Source organism: Podarcis melisellensis, assembly GCF_964234715.1.
Source record: "Podarcis melisellensis genome assembly, chromosome: 7".
NCBI lineage: Eukaryota > Metazoa > Chordata > Lepidosauria > Squamata > Lacertidae > Podarcis > Podarcis melisellensis.
The window spans coordinates 79,382,306-79,398,175 of NC_138539.1; the positions used below are offsets into that span (position 1 = coordinate 79,382,306).

At 44.8% G+C, this 15,870-nt stretch overlaps 1 protein-coding gene across 3 annotated transcripts in view; it reads right to left on the reverse strand.

The window, feature by feature from the left end:
• Positions 1-8,252, reverse strand: part of NFX1 (nuclear transcription factor, X-box binding 1) — a 35,042-nt gene extending 26,790 nt beyond the window's left edge. The window contains exons 1-6 of one of the 3 annotated variants that reach the window (XR_014170736.1): positions 7,816-8,252; positions 5,277-6,266; positions 2,981-3,142; positions 2,657-2,734; positions 1,409-1,514; positions 384-455 (exon numbers count right to left, since the gene is read on the reverse strand). Coding sequence is in view for 2 of the 3 variants with exons in the window: in XM_081920027.1 (XP_081776153.1) it covers positions 384-455; positions 1,409-1,514; positions 2,657-2,734; positions 2,981-3,142; positions 5,277-6,266; positions 7,816-7,843 (1,436 nt within the window). In the remaining variant the exon portion in view is untranslated. The remainder of the gene's footprint in view (positions 1-383; positions 456-1,408; positions 1,515-2,656; positions 2,735-2,980; positions 3,143-5,276; positions 6,267-7,815) is intronic. The other 2 variants (XM_081920027.1, XM_081920026.1) reach the window with 2 other exon arrangements.
• Positions 8,253-15,870: the final 7,618 nt, after the last annotated feature.

Genomic DNA, 15,870 nt, shown 5'->3' on the forward strand with positions numbered 1-15,870 from the left:
GGCCTTCCTTCTCAAGTAATTTTGTTTTTCTTCCCTAACAGCACCCTTCCATATTTTCAAATGTTGGTAAAAAGAATGATTGCCATTAAAAACACTGGCCACCAGCCAGAGGAGGGCACTGCAGTAGACAATCCAATTACACAGGCATCTACACATGGAAGGAGCATGTATACTAGGAGATACATGCCATTAAAACGGTAGCCAGCCAATTTCCTAATAATATGGACCATTTAAAAATATTATTTTAAATAAATACTGTATTATTTTAAATTTGTTAGATTCTTCAGAGACATTACAAAAAATAATAATACTAAATTATTATTCTGTGACAGGCGGCAAATAAATTTTAAGCATTTTGCAATAAAGTCTAAGTATGATCTCACCTTGTGCGTCCACATTCACATTTTTTGGTCATAAAAGCAGGACATGATGGGCAAGGTCCTGGATGGCAGAGTCTGAAAAATGGAAGCATTCAACAGAATTTAAGTTTTGTAACATTTTCATTTCAATCTGATTCACGAAGGTCAGCAGTTATCCTTGCACGCTGAAGTTAAGGCATCATCAGAACTTTACTACAGTGAACGTTATTTAATAATTACAGTGCTGGACACAATACTACCATGCCTAACACAACACAGAAGCCTAGTTAAGATATAATGATGAGGAACAAGTCCCCAGCTGTGTTTAGAATATCAGGAGCAGTTATTTATTTTAGAGCACAATCATTTGATATTCTAGTTAATGTCAATTTTCATTTAACACTCACCCATGATGAAAGGGCAAAAGGATTTCACACCCTAAAAGGAAGCAGCTGGATGGGAAGGAAATCTATGACCCTACAGCTGCTTATCTCTAACATGCAACTAAGTGAACCCCACCATCAACGTTTGCACCATCTCAGCAAACCCTGCTTACAATCTCAGCAGAACCACTGCTGTGTCTAAAATGCTGCCGTTGTCACTGGCTAGGCAGACAAACGGGGAGGCCAGTAAAGATGTTCTTTTTCACGGCACAAGCTCTGGGCTGGTATAGCCAAGAGGCCCAGGTTGGGCCCATTAGCAGTAGCTGGACCAGCTTAGCACCCAGCAGATTCTTTGCCAGTCAAGCTCTGTGTTCTCCCTATCCGCTGACCCTGAAGCTCCATTTTGGGGAGATGATACTAGCTACCATTAGTGGGGATGCCACCAGTGATAGCTTCTGCCCACCATTTTGGCCAGTGCAGCAAAGACCTTCACAGTGGCAGCTGGACAGTCAGCTGCATCCTAGTTTCCTTCAGTGCAGTGGATCAAGGGTTAGGACTGTTCTACCCACCACATGCTTTTACAGAACGAAAGCAAAAAGCCCTGCTTATCTTTCAAGAGTTAAGGCATATAATCTAATGCGCTGGGCATTTTGAAAAAATACTTACATATTACATAAATGTGGACAGTCTTGAGCTGATCTTTTCTTTCTACAGAGTTCTCCACAGCTATGTGGAATTTCATTTCGATTCCATTCAGGATTTTTTACCCTACCTATAGGGAAAAAAACCAAAACAGAGAATGTTCATTTTTAAAATCAATCAATCAAAGACAGAACTATATTAGAGCGTTAAAAGATTTCATTTTTGTGATTCCTCTTAATGAAGTTTTTTTTAATTCAATCCTCTTTTACATTTTACAACAGGTTTTTAAACTTACATGAGGACAATATGACGAAATTCTTCCAGCACACATCACCCTTCTCTTCTGTCTCTAATCCATTCTTTGTCTATGTATATATGTGTGTTTGTACATAATGTGTATTATATCAATTCAAGAAGTATGCACAGAACTTCATTTCATGTACCTACAAATACAATTAAGGTTTCCATGCTCCTTTCAAGTTTAGCCCTACAACTTCATCCCCTCACCCCTCTCCCCACTACAGGTTCATTCAACACACCTGCCAGCTATTAAAAGAACTGGAAACAATCATTTACAGCCATAATCATTCACATCCTATTATAATTTTAAACATATGTGATTCAGTCTATGCTTTAAAAGATGGAGCTGAATGTTTCCATAGTGACAGAAAAACTGTTCAGCAGCAGACAAGATGGTAGCATCCATACCACAAGCTGCAAATGGTATTTCTTAAAGATCTTTATGAAGACAAGCAAATGAAATGTGTGCTTGTGTAAGTATGTGGGGGTGTGTGTATATTTATGTATGTATATATTTAAAATGTTCAAATATATACTGTATATTAAATTTATATGCTACTCTTCAGTATTGCTTTTCTCAATGCATGTAATACATTGGGCAAATCCCCTAGTGTAAATTCCACCCATTCTAGTTTTTTAGGTGAAAACAGTAAACAAACAACCCTAACATTAAAAATATTAGTTAACTTAAGGAAGTGCCCTTCTCTTTTGTGCAACTACCTGCCTTCTGAAAAGCCTCTTCAGAGAAGAGGGGCTTCTGAATAACGTGGGATGGGAAGTAAGTGGAGTATAATAGATTATGTTTACTGTTGATAAACAAAATGAAAACAATAGCCATATTGAGTTACAAATGCACTGGAAGGTTCATTATGCCAAGCTGGAAAAATGCAATCAAAATGAACTTATATCAAAATGATGACATTTTCAAAAACATTCAATAATCCATGAATTCTGACTCTGAAAGACACTTACCACAGAAACAGGTGTAAATATTAGGAACTTGGGATGAAACATTTTGACAAGCAGGGCACCGCCAGCCACTATTACCATCTGCAAAAAAAATGAGGGAGGCTTTATAATTCTCAATCAATTTCAGGATGTATTTGATCACCTGAAGTAATAAAATATAGGAAAAACCATTTCTTGAAAAAAGTCTCATATAAGACAGTACTTCAATAAACTTGTTTTACATAAAGTTAATTGAGGCTGTCACACAAGATTATGTACAACTATCTAAAAGCAGTTAAGCACAGGGGGTCTTATCAATACATTTAGCAAGTTGGAGGAAATACTGACCTTCAGTCTGTGCTGCTGGTGATCTTGCCCACTTCTTAATGCAGCTCAAGTGGAACACATGATAGCAATTCTGACAGCTCCACACTGGGGCCACCACACGGATCACATCACAACATACCATACATTCATATTTTTCTGAGGTAAGCTGCTCTATCAGAGACCCTAAGGAAGATATTTTAGGACATATACAAACATTATTCCAACAACAAATAAGTCCTGCGGCATACTAAACAAATGTACAGCGGCATAACAATGCTTTTGCCTTCAGTTGCCAATTTGTGAATGGTATTTCTGCTTTCAGGACATATTCCTTTATTTTCTAATCTTATCTTGCATAACCATCTCCCCACCCTACCCAAGGCCCATACCTGTATTCCTGTATTTAACATCAAACACCTTCACTAGCCACTCCAGCCATTTGATGAACAAAGGTATCCAACAGCTCCTCTCCTGTCTTCTCCCTTGGACCACTCATTGTCATCCCACCACCAATCCCCGTGCTCTGAGCCTTCTTCCCTTCTTCCCCAGCTGGTTCCTCCCACCATTCCTCTGCGTCCAACCAGTCCATGACAGTTGCTGACAGGTCTCCAAGGAATAAATTTTATACGCTACAGGCAAAGAGCAGCAAAATGAACAAATATTTCGTGGTGGTAGAGTTCAGATATACACGCTGACTGTAGATGCTCCTCTCCAACCCTGATCACCGAGTTACATTACGAGAAGCAAAAAGTGCCATATTGCTAATAGGCAAGGTGATGCTCCCTCAAGCACTGAATATCTTTTCATCTAAATAGCAACGCTATCTCATCAGTGCAGCAGGTGTCCTGATTCTCTGTAGCTACGACTTTGCAAATGCAGAGTGGCTGTAATTGCCATGAAACAGCAGGCAATTCCAAAACACCAGTCTGCTCAGCAGTACTACAAAGATGAGAGACTTTGCACAGCAAGCGCTGCTGACATTACAGTACTACTGGCACACCTTTCCAAGCAACATGATGTTGAACTTCAGGACATTATTTGTTTGTTACAAACAGAGCATGTCATTTATAACCTTAGTGGTTACAAGTGTTCTGTCTTTAAGAAACACTTCACACACTGACTCAACTACAGTGATACCTCGGGTTACATGTGCTTCAGGTTACAGGTTCCGCTAACCCAGAATAGTACCTTGGGCCCCATTAGCTAAAGTGGTGCTTCAGGTTAAGAACAGTTTCAGGTTAAGAACGGACTTCCGCAACAAATTAAGTACTTAACCCGAGGTACCACTGTACTGCTGCAGATAATCTGAGGCAAATTCTAGCCTCACCACTTTCCCACATGTGCACCAAAACATTTGATAGTGCACAAATAATTGTTATGATGAGCAAGCTACGTTTCAGTAAAGCTTCTCACAGCACAATCCTAACCATGTCTACTGAGAGGTAAGCACTACTAAATGCAATGGCGCTTACTGCCAGGACTGTGAAATCAGCCATTGTTGGTCTTTTTCCTCTGAGGAACTCCTGAGGTGGTTCCAGGGAAACTTCCATAGTGTTCCTCAAAATCACCAACATACCATTTGGAGATCAATTAGGATTACTATTCAGATATCACACCCAGGAAATTAAAAGCTTGCCTGGTGCAATTATATACCACACAATTAATCAAGTTCACAATTGAAAACCTAGGAAGATATACAATCAACTGCAAATAAATAACAAGTACTGTAAGCAACTGACTCAGCAGCTGCACCAGCACACAATTATGCGTAAAATAAGCATAAAACCATATGAAGCAGCGTAAGTTCAAAACAAACTCTAACGTTATCCAACCAAGGGGAAACAGTTTAGGGATAAGGATGTTTTGGCTCTCCAGATTTTCCTAGACTACCAACTCCCATTTTACCGATGGCCATGATGGCTGGGGCTAATAGGAATTGGAATCCAACATCTGGAGATCCACAAGGTTCCTGTCTCTGAAAAGTTCAAACAACAACAAAGTTTCAAAGGCCAGAAACAGAAGGCCTTCACCTGCTGCTGAAAAGTTCCCATTGTAGACACTATATCCACCCATCTTTCTGTCATTCCATTCATTTTTTTGCCCTGTTCCAACACTGCAATCATAAAGCATGTACCTTAACTTATTTTTTCTCAGATGTTTCCTACATATACATCCAGAGCACTCATCCATACGGCCAACTTCTAGCATTTTGAATAACAAAGCAGAGCACCAAGGAAAACCACTTTTGTAAAAGCTAAAGGAAAGCACACAACTGGGCTTTCAGGTCCTCAAATGGATTAAGAATGGAGAAATTTACCTGTATGAGTTTCCTTGCTCTTTGGTGCATCATTTTGCTTTTTCCAGCGCCTACTTTTATATCCATCTTGAAGGACAGGTTTTCTCCCATCACGTGTACCTGATTCCTGTACTGGCTGTGCCTGTGCCACACTCACTAAGTTTGAACCCCTTTCACGCAGCACAGATTCTCTCTTCTCACTGGTGCGTTCTTTGGGAGGATGCGGAAGGGACGCATTCTTAACATGTTTTACATGTTTGCTCCTAGATGTATCTTGCCTTTTGCCAGTCTCTTTATTCCACATAGGCTCCCTAAAATATCTGTTTGCAAAGGGGTACTTTCTCCGTGCAATGCTATTGTCAGAAAAGCCATCAGATACTGCTTTTCCAAGTGATGCGTCAGAAGAGTCCGACTGTGTAAGATCTATTGCTGGTATATTTTCAAAGGGCTTGTCCTTCCATTTAGAAACTAATCTTTTATCCCTTTCAGGAGGATGTTTCTCCTTTTCCTTCAATCCTCTTCCACGTGAATGCATCAAATACGTCTTCTTTGGCTTTGCTCCTCTGTTATCTGCAGTAGCAGCCTCCTTTTCACTGTCTGAAGAAAAATCACTGTATTGTCTTGGATTCATCCTTCGTCCTGGAATCAATCTGCTATCTAAACATTGAGGATCTTCTGAATTCCCTGCATTTGTCTGCCTTGCCTGATTTTTGCCATGTGTTCTATCATTCCTTGATCTCAGCCATCGCTGACTCTGTAAGTTGCGGCCCTTTGTTTTACCCATACTGTTGAACAAGGAAGAATCTGGTTGGCTTCTATGCTGACTCTCTAGACTATAAAAAGTATGCTGATCTACAGGAGAATTTTCATATTTACTGTGTCTAGGGTGAGCAGAAGGTGGTATAGCATTTCTGTCCCGATTTGATTCCAATCTGGATTGACTGTTCCAGTTCAGACTGAAAGTTTGCCTGTCTCTTGGAATGAAGTCAGTTGCATCTGGATTTAACACACCTAGGAAAAAGGAATATATATTGGAAAAAAGCATTTGGCTGTTCAGCAAAACCCAGAATGAACTAACTGGCCAAATACTGTAGCCTCTTTTGGGTACATTTCAGGTTTTGGGGGAGAAATTTCTGGGAAACAATGAAGGACACACTGCCATGTTTTTTTTTACTCCAAACTACATTTTGTTTCTTTGGTAAAAAGATTAAGACCACAGTACTACATTTATCACAATTAACTGATTGATTGCAGTATTAAGCCAAAGCCAAATAACTACAAGCACTGAGGTATATGTGCTTTTCTCATGCAGTATACCATTATGACATTCTATATATTGTCAGAGTATTTTATATGAATTGCCCTGAGGCCCCCAGGTACAGAGCAGTATATAATTCAATAAATAATAATAATGATAATAATTTATCAGCTACATTTTATAAGCAAATATCCTTTGGTGTGCAAGACCTATACTGCTTGTTGTGCAGCAACCAAGAGTCTCAAAGCACATCTTGCTGTTGCTATTACAGATAAGAACTTATTTGCTTCAACAATAAAAAAAATAATCAGCAGCTCATCTCCGTACCCTACTCAGGAAATAACATTTTGCAAACAAATTGCGTTCTATAAGATGCTTATTTCAAATAACCTTACCGTAAAGGTCAACTGCAAAAGTGGACGGCGGGGGGAGGGGAGAAGGGGGAGAGAGAAAAACGACTCTCGCAACAGCCCTTGCACAAAAACAAACAAACACTTCTGCTAAAATTATATTCTGCCGCTGCCCCCCGCCCCAATCTGCATCCCGCAGAACATACTGGCAATCAACGTCTCAGTACTGCATTGCAACCACGGACAATATTTTCGGCTTCATGGTATTTCGGGATGATCTCTCCCCCGCATGGGGCATTTCAACGGAGCCCTTTCCCGAGCTCCGGCGTTTCTCTGCTCCCTCCTGCACCGAGGGTCTCCTGCAGCTGTGTGCATGTTCCTTTCCGCGCTTTTTGCATGAGCGTCACGACATCTGTTGATGCGAGATGCACTGCAGCAGCAGCGGCGGCGGCGGCGGCGGCGGCGAAAGCTGAGGAATGAGGACCGTCACCACCACCACCATGCAATATTGCAGACTTCTTCCAGGCTTGCGCTTGGGAATCACGGATGGTGCGCCCTCCCCTCCAAGCTGCTCGGAGAGCCCGGCGTACAAGTAGCAAGAGCAGCGCGTTTATGCAACCGATGCTACTGCCGCCTGGATAACCCCCACCCCCCCCACCCGGCCCGCACACACGCCGCCGCTCCTCCCCGGTTGCACTCACGGAAGCAAGGCGAAAACTCGCCCTCCCGACCTTTCCCGCCCGAGGCCTTGTGCCCGGCGGAGGGGTTAACCCGGGTGGAGGCGAGGAGTTCCCCTCAGGCGGCGCCTTCGCCCCCCTTTCCCCACCCCTCCGGCCTCCCAAGTCGGGTCCTGTCACACACGAGGCTCGCATTTCTTCATTCCCCCCACCACCACCACCCAGGCCCGGCGGCGGATTCGGCCTCCCTCCCGCCCGCTCTAGCCATTCCTTACCTGAGCTTGGCAACGCCGCCTCCGCCATGCCGCCCGCGCCACGCCGGGCAAAGCAGCCGGCCAAGCCGCCTCACACACACAACTCCGCGCTCTCCCTTCCGCGACGCTGCCCCGAGGAGCTCCCGCTTGCCCCGCTGTGGAAGAAGGCGCGCAGGCGCCGCGCTCCGACCGCCCGACCGACCGCCCACTGCCTCAGCCTGGCGCCGCCCCATGGGCGATGGCGCCCCCTTCTTCTTCTTCTTCCTCTTGCCACAACTACCTGATGCAGGCCGGCCCAGGCGGGAGGAGGCCGCGTCAGGACAGCCCTGACGAGAAAGCGCAGGCCCTGCTGAGGCTCCCGCGCCCAAAATCCAAGTCGGCTGCCGACTTTTCCTCCCTGAATATTACCCACGTAGAAACAATACGAATCAATAATAGGCACTAGCAGTGCTTTTTTTTCCTGAGGGGACGCATACCCCTAAACATTTTGTGACTCTTAAGTTTGGCCTCATTGAGGGGCAGTGTTTCAATATGAGTAAGAAAATGAGAGTATCCTTAAAAAAAAATTAAAAAGCACTGGGCACCAGTATATATTTAATATAGTCTCCCTCAGAAAAGAGGGAGCATTTCAGTGCAATGATGGTTGCTCCTCAGGAGAATTTATAATCCCTCCTTCGTCTTTGAGGTTGGGACAACCAAAATATATTATGCTCTTAAAAATACACACACGTTCTTTTAAGTAGCTGGTATTCAGCGGAACAAACAAAAGTCATGGCAGTTGTCATTTCTTGACTGCCTTTCATTAAAAAAAAAAAAGGTCCCTGAGTCATATGAAAACACAACACAGAACATACAATAATCCTCCAAAACAATAATTCCATACAACACATTACAGGATAGTAAGATCAGGTCTTCGGTTTTTAGAGGTCAATGTAAAGATGTATTTCTCCATCCAGTGCTTTTTTTCTGGTTGGATGCAGGCGTACGCATACCCCTAAACATTTTGTGAATCTTTGTACATTTGTCCATTTGCTGTATTTATTTTTCCCAATTTGAACTATAAAATGGTGATTTTCTTGAGTCAAAATGAGAGTACCCCTAAACGGTTTTTTTTAGAAAAAAAGCAGTGTCTTCATTGATCAACAAGCTGCAATCAGATGGTGCTAGATACACTTTTTAAATTTATTTATTTATTAAATTTGTCAGTTGCTTTATCTTGCCCAGGATAACCCAAAGTGATCTACAGCTAAGCAAACAGACAACAAACCCCACACAGATATATTAAAAGGAAGAGGAAAGAGAAAATACACATTAAAAATATCCCACCAACTTCTAAAAAGCCGCTGATAGTTAAAAGGCCAAAGGCCTGGTTACAGAGGAAAGTTTTTGCCTGGCTTTCCCCACCCCTCATTATTTATTTGTTTTATTTTGTAATTTCATCTTGAGTATATTGGAGAAGAGGCCGTTCAGCTTTTATCATGCCATTCGTCCTAAGGACAAAAGGTTTAATGTCAGCTATGTCTGAGCGAAGGTGGAATGTATTTATAATGCCAGGACCGTTCCGATTTATATGTTGTATCAATTCTGCACCTTCTGCTCCCTACTACCTGCATGACCAGCAAAAATTTAATCAGTAAAGCTTCTCTTGGAAATGGAAGATGTGTCACCTGTTGGATATTTTACTTTCATGCAGCTGTCCACAGCATTTAGCCCTAGGATTCAGGAGTCTTAGATATGTTGAAGTAATGAGGAAGAGTGTTATCTCTCAGCCTGTACAACTTTGGATTGAGTATCTGGCTCCCCAGTTGTCATATCACACCAACAACTTAAGACTGCAGTCGTATACCCACTTTCCTGGGAGTAAGGACCACTGAATTCAGTGGGACTTACTTCGAACTGTGTCAAATTTAGTGTGGTGTGGGCAGTTCCCCTGCACAGGGTCCCAAGTCAAGGGACTGCAAAAAAAGAATAATAATAAAAGCCTTATATTTATGTGGGTACCTACTAAGAATATCCACAAAAAGCAACTGTACCAAAAGGAATTGTTGTGAAAAGAATAAATATTAGGGGGAACCAAATTTTGCCTTCACTCAGGGCTTCATATTACCAAAGTCTGTGGCAGTGTGAGCAGTAATCAACTGTTCAAGTAAAAACCCTTCTTTCTAAAAGCTGCATGCTACATTCACCCACACAAAATCTTTTGTTTTGAGTGAAAAATCTCTGGCCTCCCAAATACTAAGGTCTGTGTTTTAATAACAACATATCAGGAGATGTATTCAGCCAAGACAACTTCCGTATTCTGTCTGCAGAATTAGGAGCAGATTGCTGCAAAGATGGCACTAACAGTTTCCCTCATCCTAATTGTACCAGGATGTCAATACATTTTCCCCAGAAGAAGACAATGAAAGCTTTCGAGTATGAACAAACTCAAATTGAATCCAGACAAGATGGAGGTCACGACAGTGAAGCAGTCCACAGCAAAGGGCCATTCTCATGTTCCACCATCTGGACCTCTGGCACACAAAGAAGGGCCTCAGATGATGATCGCAGGGTCTGGGGAGATTCATATGGGGAGAGATGGTCCTTGAAATATTGTGGTCCTGAACTGATTAAGACTTTATAGGTCCAAACCAGCACTTTGAATTGGGCCCAGAATCTAACTGGCAGCCAGTGCCGTCAGGCCAGCACACAATGTTATATGCTCAACCTGTTTGCTGAATTCTGCACCAGCTTAAGTTTCTGAAACATCTTCAAAGGCAGCCCTACAGATAACATATTGCAGGAATCTAACCTGGAGGTTACCAGGGCATGGACAGCAGAAGTTAGGCAATCCCTGCCCTGATAGGGATGCAGCCAAAGCTGATAGCACTCAGCGCCACTGAAGCAAACTGAGCCTCAGACGACAGCAATGGACCCTGAAGGACCCCCAGGTTGCATACCCGCTTCTTCAGAAGCAGTGTAATCCCATCAAGAGCAGGCAGCTTCCCAGCAATCTGGTCCAGGGTACTACCAGCTAACAGTGCCTCTGTCTTGAGCTTGTTTATTGGCTCTCATCCAGTACCTTATCAACCCAAGACAACAGTCCGGCACATCTGCTGCCACATCTGCAGATGCAAAGGAGAAGAGCTGTGTATCATCAGCATATTGCTGACCATGTACTTCAAAACTCTGGATGACCCCACTCAGAGGTTGCAGGTAGATGTTAAACAGCATGGGGGATAAAACCAAACCTTGAGGAGCCCCACATTGAAGGCTCCACGGGGTCGAAGAATACTCCCCAAGTATCATCCTCTGGAAATGACCAAGTGGGACCAGAACAACCTCAAAGCAGTGACACCAACTCAGACAGCCACTCCAGAAGGATACCGTGGTTGATGGTTATTGAAAGTCACTGAGAGGTCGAGGAGAATTAACAAGGACATATTTCCTTGCCTCCCTCCCAACAGTGCGACCAAAGCAGTTTCTGTGTCAAAACTGGGCCTAAACTCCAATTGAAATGAACCTAGAAAATCACTTTTATCCAAGAGCGCCTGGATCTGGTCTGTGGCTACCTGCTGAATAATTTTGCCCAAGAAGGGGTGATTGGCAACTGGCCAGTAGTTATTTAGATTTTATTTAGGGTTTATTGAGGAATGTTTTTACCACTGCCCCCTTCAAGTAAGGCAGGGACCAAGCCCTCTTGCATGGCAGCATTAATAACCTCCATGGCCCAGCAAGCTGTCCCCTCCCTGTTAGTTTTTATCAGCCAGGAGGCGCAAGGGTCCAGAGTGCAAGTGGCTGCCCTGACTGATCCAAGCATTATTGGGGCCACAACTGATAAGACTTTCTCACAAGCTACCCCGCCTTGAACCTCTGAGAGTGGTAGAAAGACCAAGCCTTCCTTCATTTTCCTGCTTAACTTTCCCACCTGGCATATATGGCCTACTGGTAAAGCACTTTAGAAAACACTATGAATAAATTAAATCATTAATTAAAACAATCATATATTGATACATATTGCTGTGGAACATTAATTCCTGCAGTGAAACCAATAGAGCAGGTTCATCACAACTAAAGTATTGTGGCTGTCAGTAGGATTTAATGCGGCTGTACATTATAATTGTTTATTTAAAGCATTTTGTCCCAATCTTTAGATGAACTTACAAAGGGTCAATAACAATTCTATGTGTCACCTCAGAAGTAAGCACCACTGAGTTCACCTGGAGTTATTCCTAGGTGACAGCGAAAACAGGACTGCACCCTTAGTCACACAACTAACTTTATAAAATAATTATAATTTAGCTGGATTTTGGCCTGGCTGTTTAAGAGAGCCTCCTTATTTCATAGGGGTAGCAGACCAGCCATGTGAGAAAATCAGCACCTTTTTCATTCAATTAGAGAAGAGTAAGGGAACATAGTACAAAATCACTTTTTTACCCTGTTCCCCTGATTAAAAACCCTTCTGTGTGACAAGAGCTCCACACAGTGGTCACAATGTGTGAGAACTGCTCACCATGCATGATGGGTGTGTGTAATTCGTGCAATTATTAGCTGTGTACTGTATTTTATAGCTTCCACCTTCATTTCTACTGGCTATTAGTATGAAACGGGGCTAAAGGTGAATTCAATTCCATTTGTAATGGAAGGAAACCGTAATAAAGAAAGTATTTCAATTCAGCAGAACAGTTTCCCTTAGTACAGTGATAGGGAACCTCCAACCACCAGGCCGGCCAGGCCCCTTCAAATGGCCAACAAAGCCGTTTCCGGCAAAGTCCTCTCAGCTGCCAATCACTTGATAAAATTTTACATCTCATATATTTCACTTATTCTCTATACAGTTCCTCCAAAGAATAAGGGTGAACCGAATGTAAAATATATAAATATATATGTAAGAGCCATACAATTTTGTACAATATTTTTGTTTTGTTTTGTTCGTGTTGGAATCCACTTTTACCCTGTGGGTTTTTTTGTTTTTTTGTTTTGCCTCTGGCTCCACCTACCACCCAAATGCAGCCCCCAGAAAATTGGCAAGGTATGAATCTGGCCATAGGTCTAAAAGAAGCTCACTAACACCTCTGTAGCATATAATGTATTTTTATGTGAAATGTGTATCTCTTCCACTTGTCAACATGGTGTTTTATTTTGGGAGATGGGTGAGAAATAGACACTTGTCTATTTCAAATAACAGGAAGCAAGTAACAGCTACCTACATGATGCTGAATGTGGTCTTAAAACAAAGTAATGTCAGTAGTTGCAAGGTATACCCAAATCAAAATTAATTACGTATTCCTCCCATCAATGCTGTCAACCTGACCAAGACTTTTGCTCCCGAATCCTTTCCTACCATGGATATTTGGCTGTAATCTTCTCTAAGACAGTGTTTCCCAACCTTTTTTGGGCAAAGGCACACTTGTTTCATGAAAAAAATCTCGAGGCACACCACCATTACAGCCCCGTGACGTCAGCGCGCAGCGTCACGCCGGGAGGGACATGAATTGCTAGCAAATTACATAATCACCTCCTTGAGGGCTGGCTCATCTTCTCCGAAGGCAGAACCCCATTAATTAACAGCACAGACTCACACCATAGCCAAGACGAGGGGGGAAAACCTCAGTCATGCACAGTCATGCACATGTGGGGGCTAAATGAGGACGAAGACCGGGCAGAGAGCAGGGTTCAAATCACCCCACCTGGCCAGGACAATCCCTGGGTGCTCCCTTGGGCCACTCGCCTGACCCACCTCGCAGGGCTGTTGTTGCGAGGATAACACGGGGAGAACCACACATGCCCCCGGGAGCTCCTTGGAGGAGAAAGCGGGCGATGAATGCAATGCACGAAATATATGAGAGGTGACCAGGTTTTGCAGGTGAGGGGCCCCCGCCTGCCTCCGCTTCCAACACCCGGCGCAACGACGCCGAAGTTTCCCCCCGGGCTCGGCTCGGGGAGCACCGGTGCTCCCCCCGCGGCTCCCCTTCGCCCTCCCGGCTCTCTCTGCCGCCCACTGGGCACCCCCCTCACCTGCCAAGTCCAGAGCGCCGGTGGAAGTTGCATGCATGCATGCAGGGCGTTGCCATTGCATTGCACTGCACTCCATGCAACGCCTGCACGCATGCATTGCCTTGCACGCCCGCCAAGGGGTCTCCCCGCGGTCCGATGCGTCCCCTCCAGCGCGGATGCAGCATTGCAAAAATAAAAAACCCCCGACGCAGCCCTACCTGGGGGGCAGCCTCCGCCTCCGCCGCTCCGCCTCCGGAGGGCGCAGGCAGGCTGTGCGGGGTCTGCGCGGAAGAGCCCCTGCCCGCCTGGCTGCCGCCGCTGCGCTCATTCCATGGCCGGGAGAAGAACGCTTCAAATAAAACGCCCGGCCCGCCAGGCCACGCTGTGAAACGTAGTTCGCGCACCCCGCGCGGGCGCGGAGCCCAAGGGCGAGGGGACTACGGATCCCGGCAGCCCCCGCGCCGGGGACAGAGGAGGAGAGGCCGGGTGCAGGGATGGAGGGACGGGTGGGCGAGCGAGTGAGTGAGTGGCAGCCGCCAAGCCTTGGCCGAGAGCCAGGAAGGGCCTCCCCGGAGGAGGAGGAGGAGGGAGGCGCAGAGCGGGAGGGAGGGAGGGAACCCCAGGGGTCATCTAGTGACGGCGCCCCAATCGAAAATTTGACTTTAAAAAAAAAATCTTTCAATTTTTAAATTTTTCCCGCGGCACACGAGGCAACATCTCGCGGCACACTAGTGTGCCGCGGAACAGTGGTTGGGAAACACTGCTCTAAGATATATTCTTCTATTTCATGCAGCTTTCATTCAAAGAACTGGCCAGATTCACACCTGCTATCTCCAGCAATGTTGCATTCTCTACGGTTGCCTCCCAGTCAATTTACTGAGCCCTGGTCTTGGGTTTTAGTCCTAAGCATATTTACATGGAAATAGGTCCAACTCAAGTAGATCTGTTGCTTGCTTAAACTGCAGAGTCTACAATCATGTTCTTCCCAGGTATGCTAGCTTTACAAACTATACTTTCTGCCTTCTGCCTGCCACTGCCAGTTTCTACCTATTGTCATGTAGGTAAAGGTAAAGGGACCCCTGACCATTAGGTCGAGTTGTGGCCAACTCTGGGGTTGCAGTGCTCATCTCGCTTTATTGGCCGAAGGAGCCGGCGTACAGCTTCCGGGTCATGTGGCCAGCAATGACTAAGCCACTTCTGGCGAACCAGAGCAGCGCACTGAAATGCCGTTTACCTTACCGCCGGAGCAGTACCTATTTATCTACTTGCTTTCAAACTGCTAGGTTGGCAGGAGCAGGGACCGAGCAACGGGAGCTCAACCCGTTGCAGGGATTCGAACTGCTGACCTTTTGATCATCAAGTCCTAGGCTCTGTGGTTTAACCCACAGCGCCACCCTCTCAACCCCTGTGGGCAAGATTCCATATTTGCCTCTAGAACAGTATCTAACACTGCATGTCTACTCAAAGAATCAGTGGGAACTATAATCCTACATACACTCACCTGGAAGGACAGTCATGCCTCGAGTTGAATGTGCTTCAGGTTGAGCGCTTTCGGGTTGCGCTCCGCAGCAACCTGGTAGTAACGGAGTGTGTTACTTCCGGGTTTCGCCGCTTGCGCATGCGCAGATGCTCAAAATGACGTCATGCACATGCGCAGAAGTGGCAGAACGCGACCCGTGCATGTGCCGACGCGTCCTATGTTCCGTTCAGGATGCGAAGGGGGCTCTGGAACGGATCCTGTTCGCATCCCGACGTACCACTGTAAGTCCTACTAAACTCAATGGGGCTTTCTTCTGAATAGAAATAAGATAAGCTGCAGCAGGTGATCTCCCCCACCCGCTTGGGCTTCAATAGGCCTACTGGCAGGGGGGGAAATGGTGTGTTATGTACAATATTTTGGTACATAAGCTTCAGTAAGCACACAGCATCATCATCATCACCACACCTTTTCTCCAAGGAGCTTAGAGCAGCATTTCGATTTCAAGATGCATTTGTCCCTAGACTTTGTCTACAACAGATGTATTGGAAGTTGTGAATAATGTGTGCGCAAACCCGGCACCCTCAAACACCAACCTCCCAAGCATGAATACAAAAGGCTGG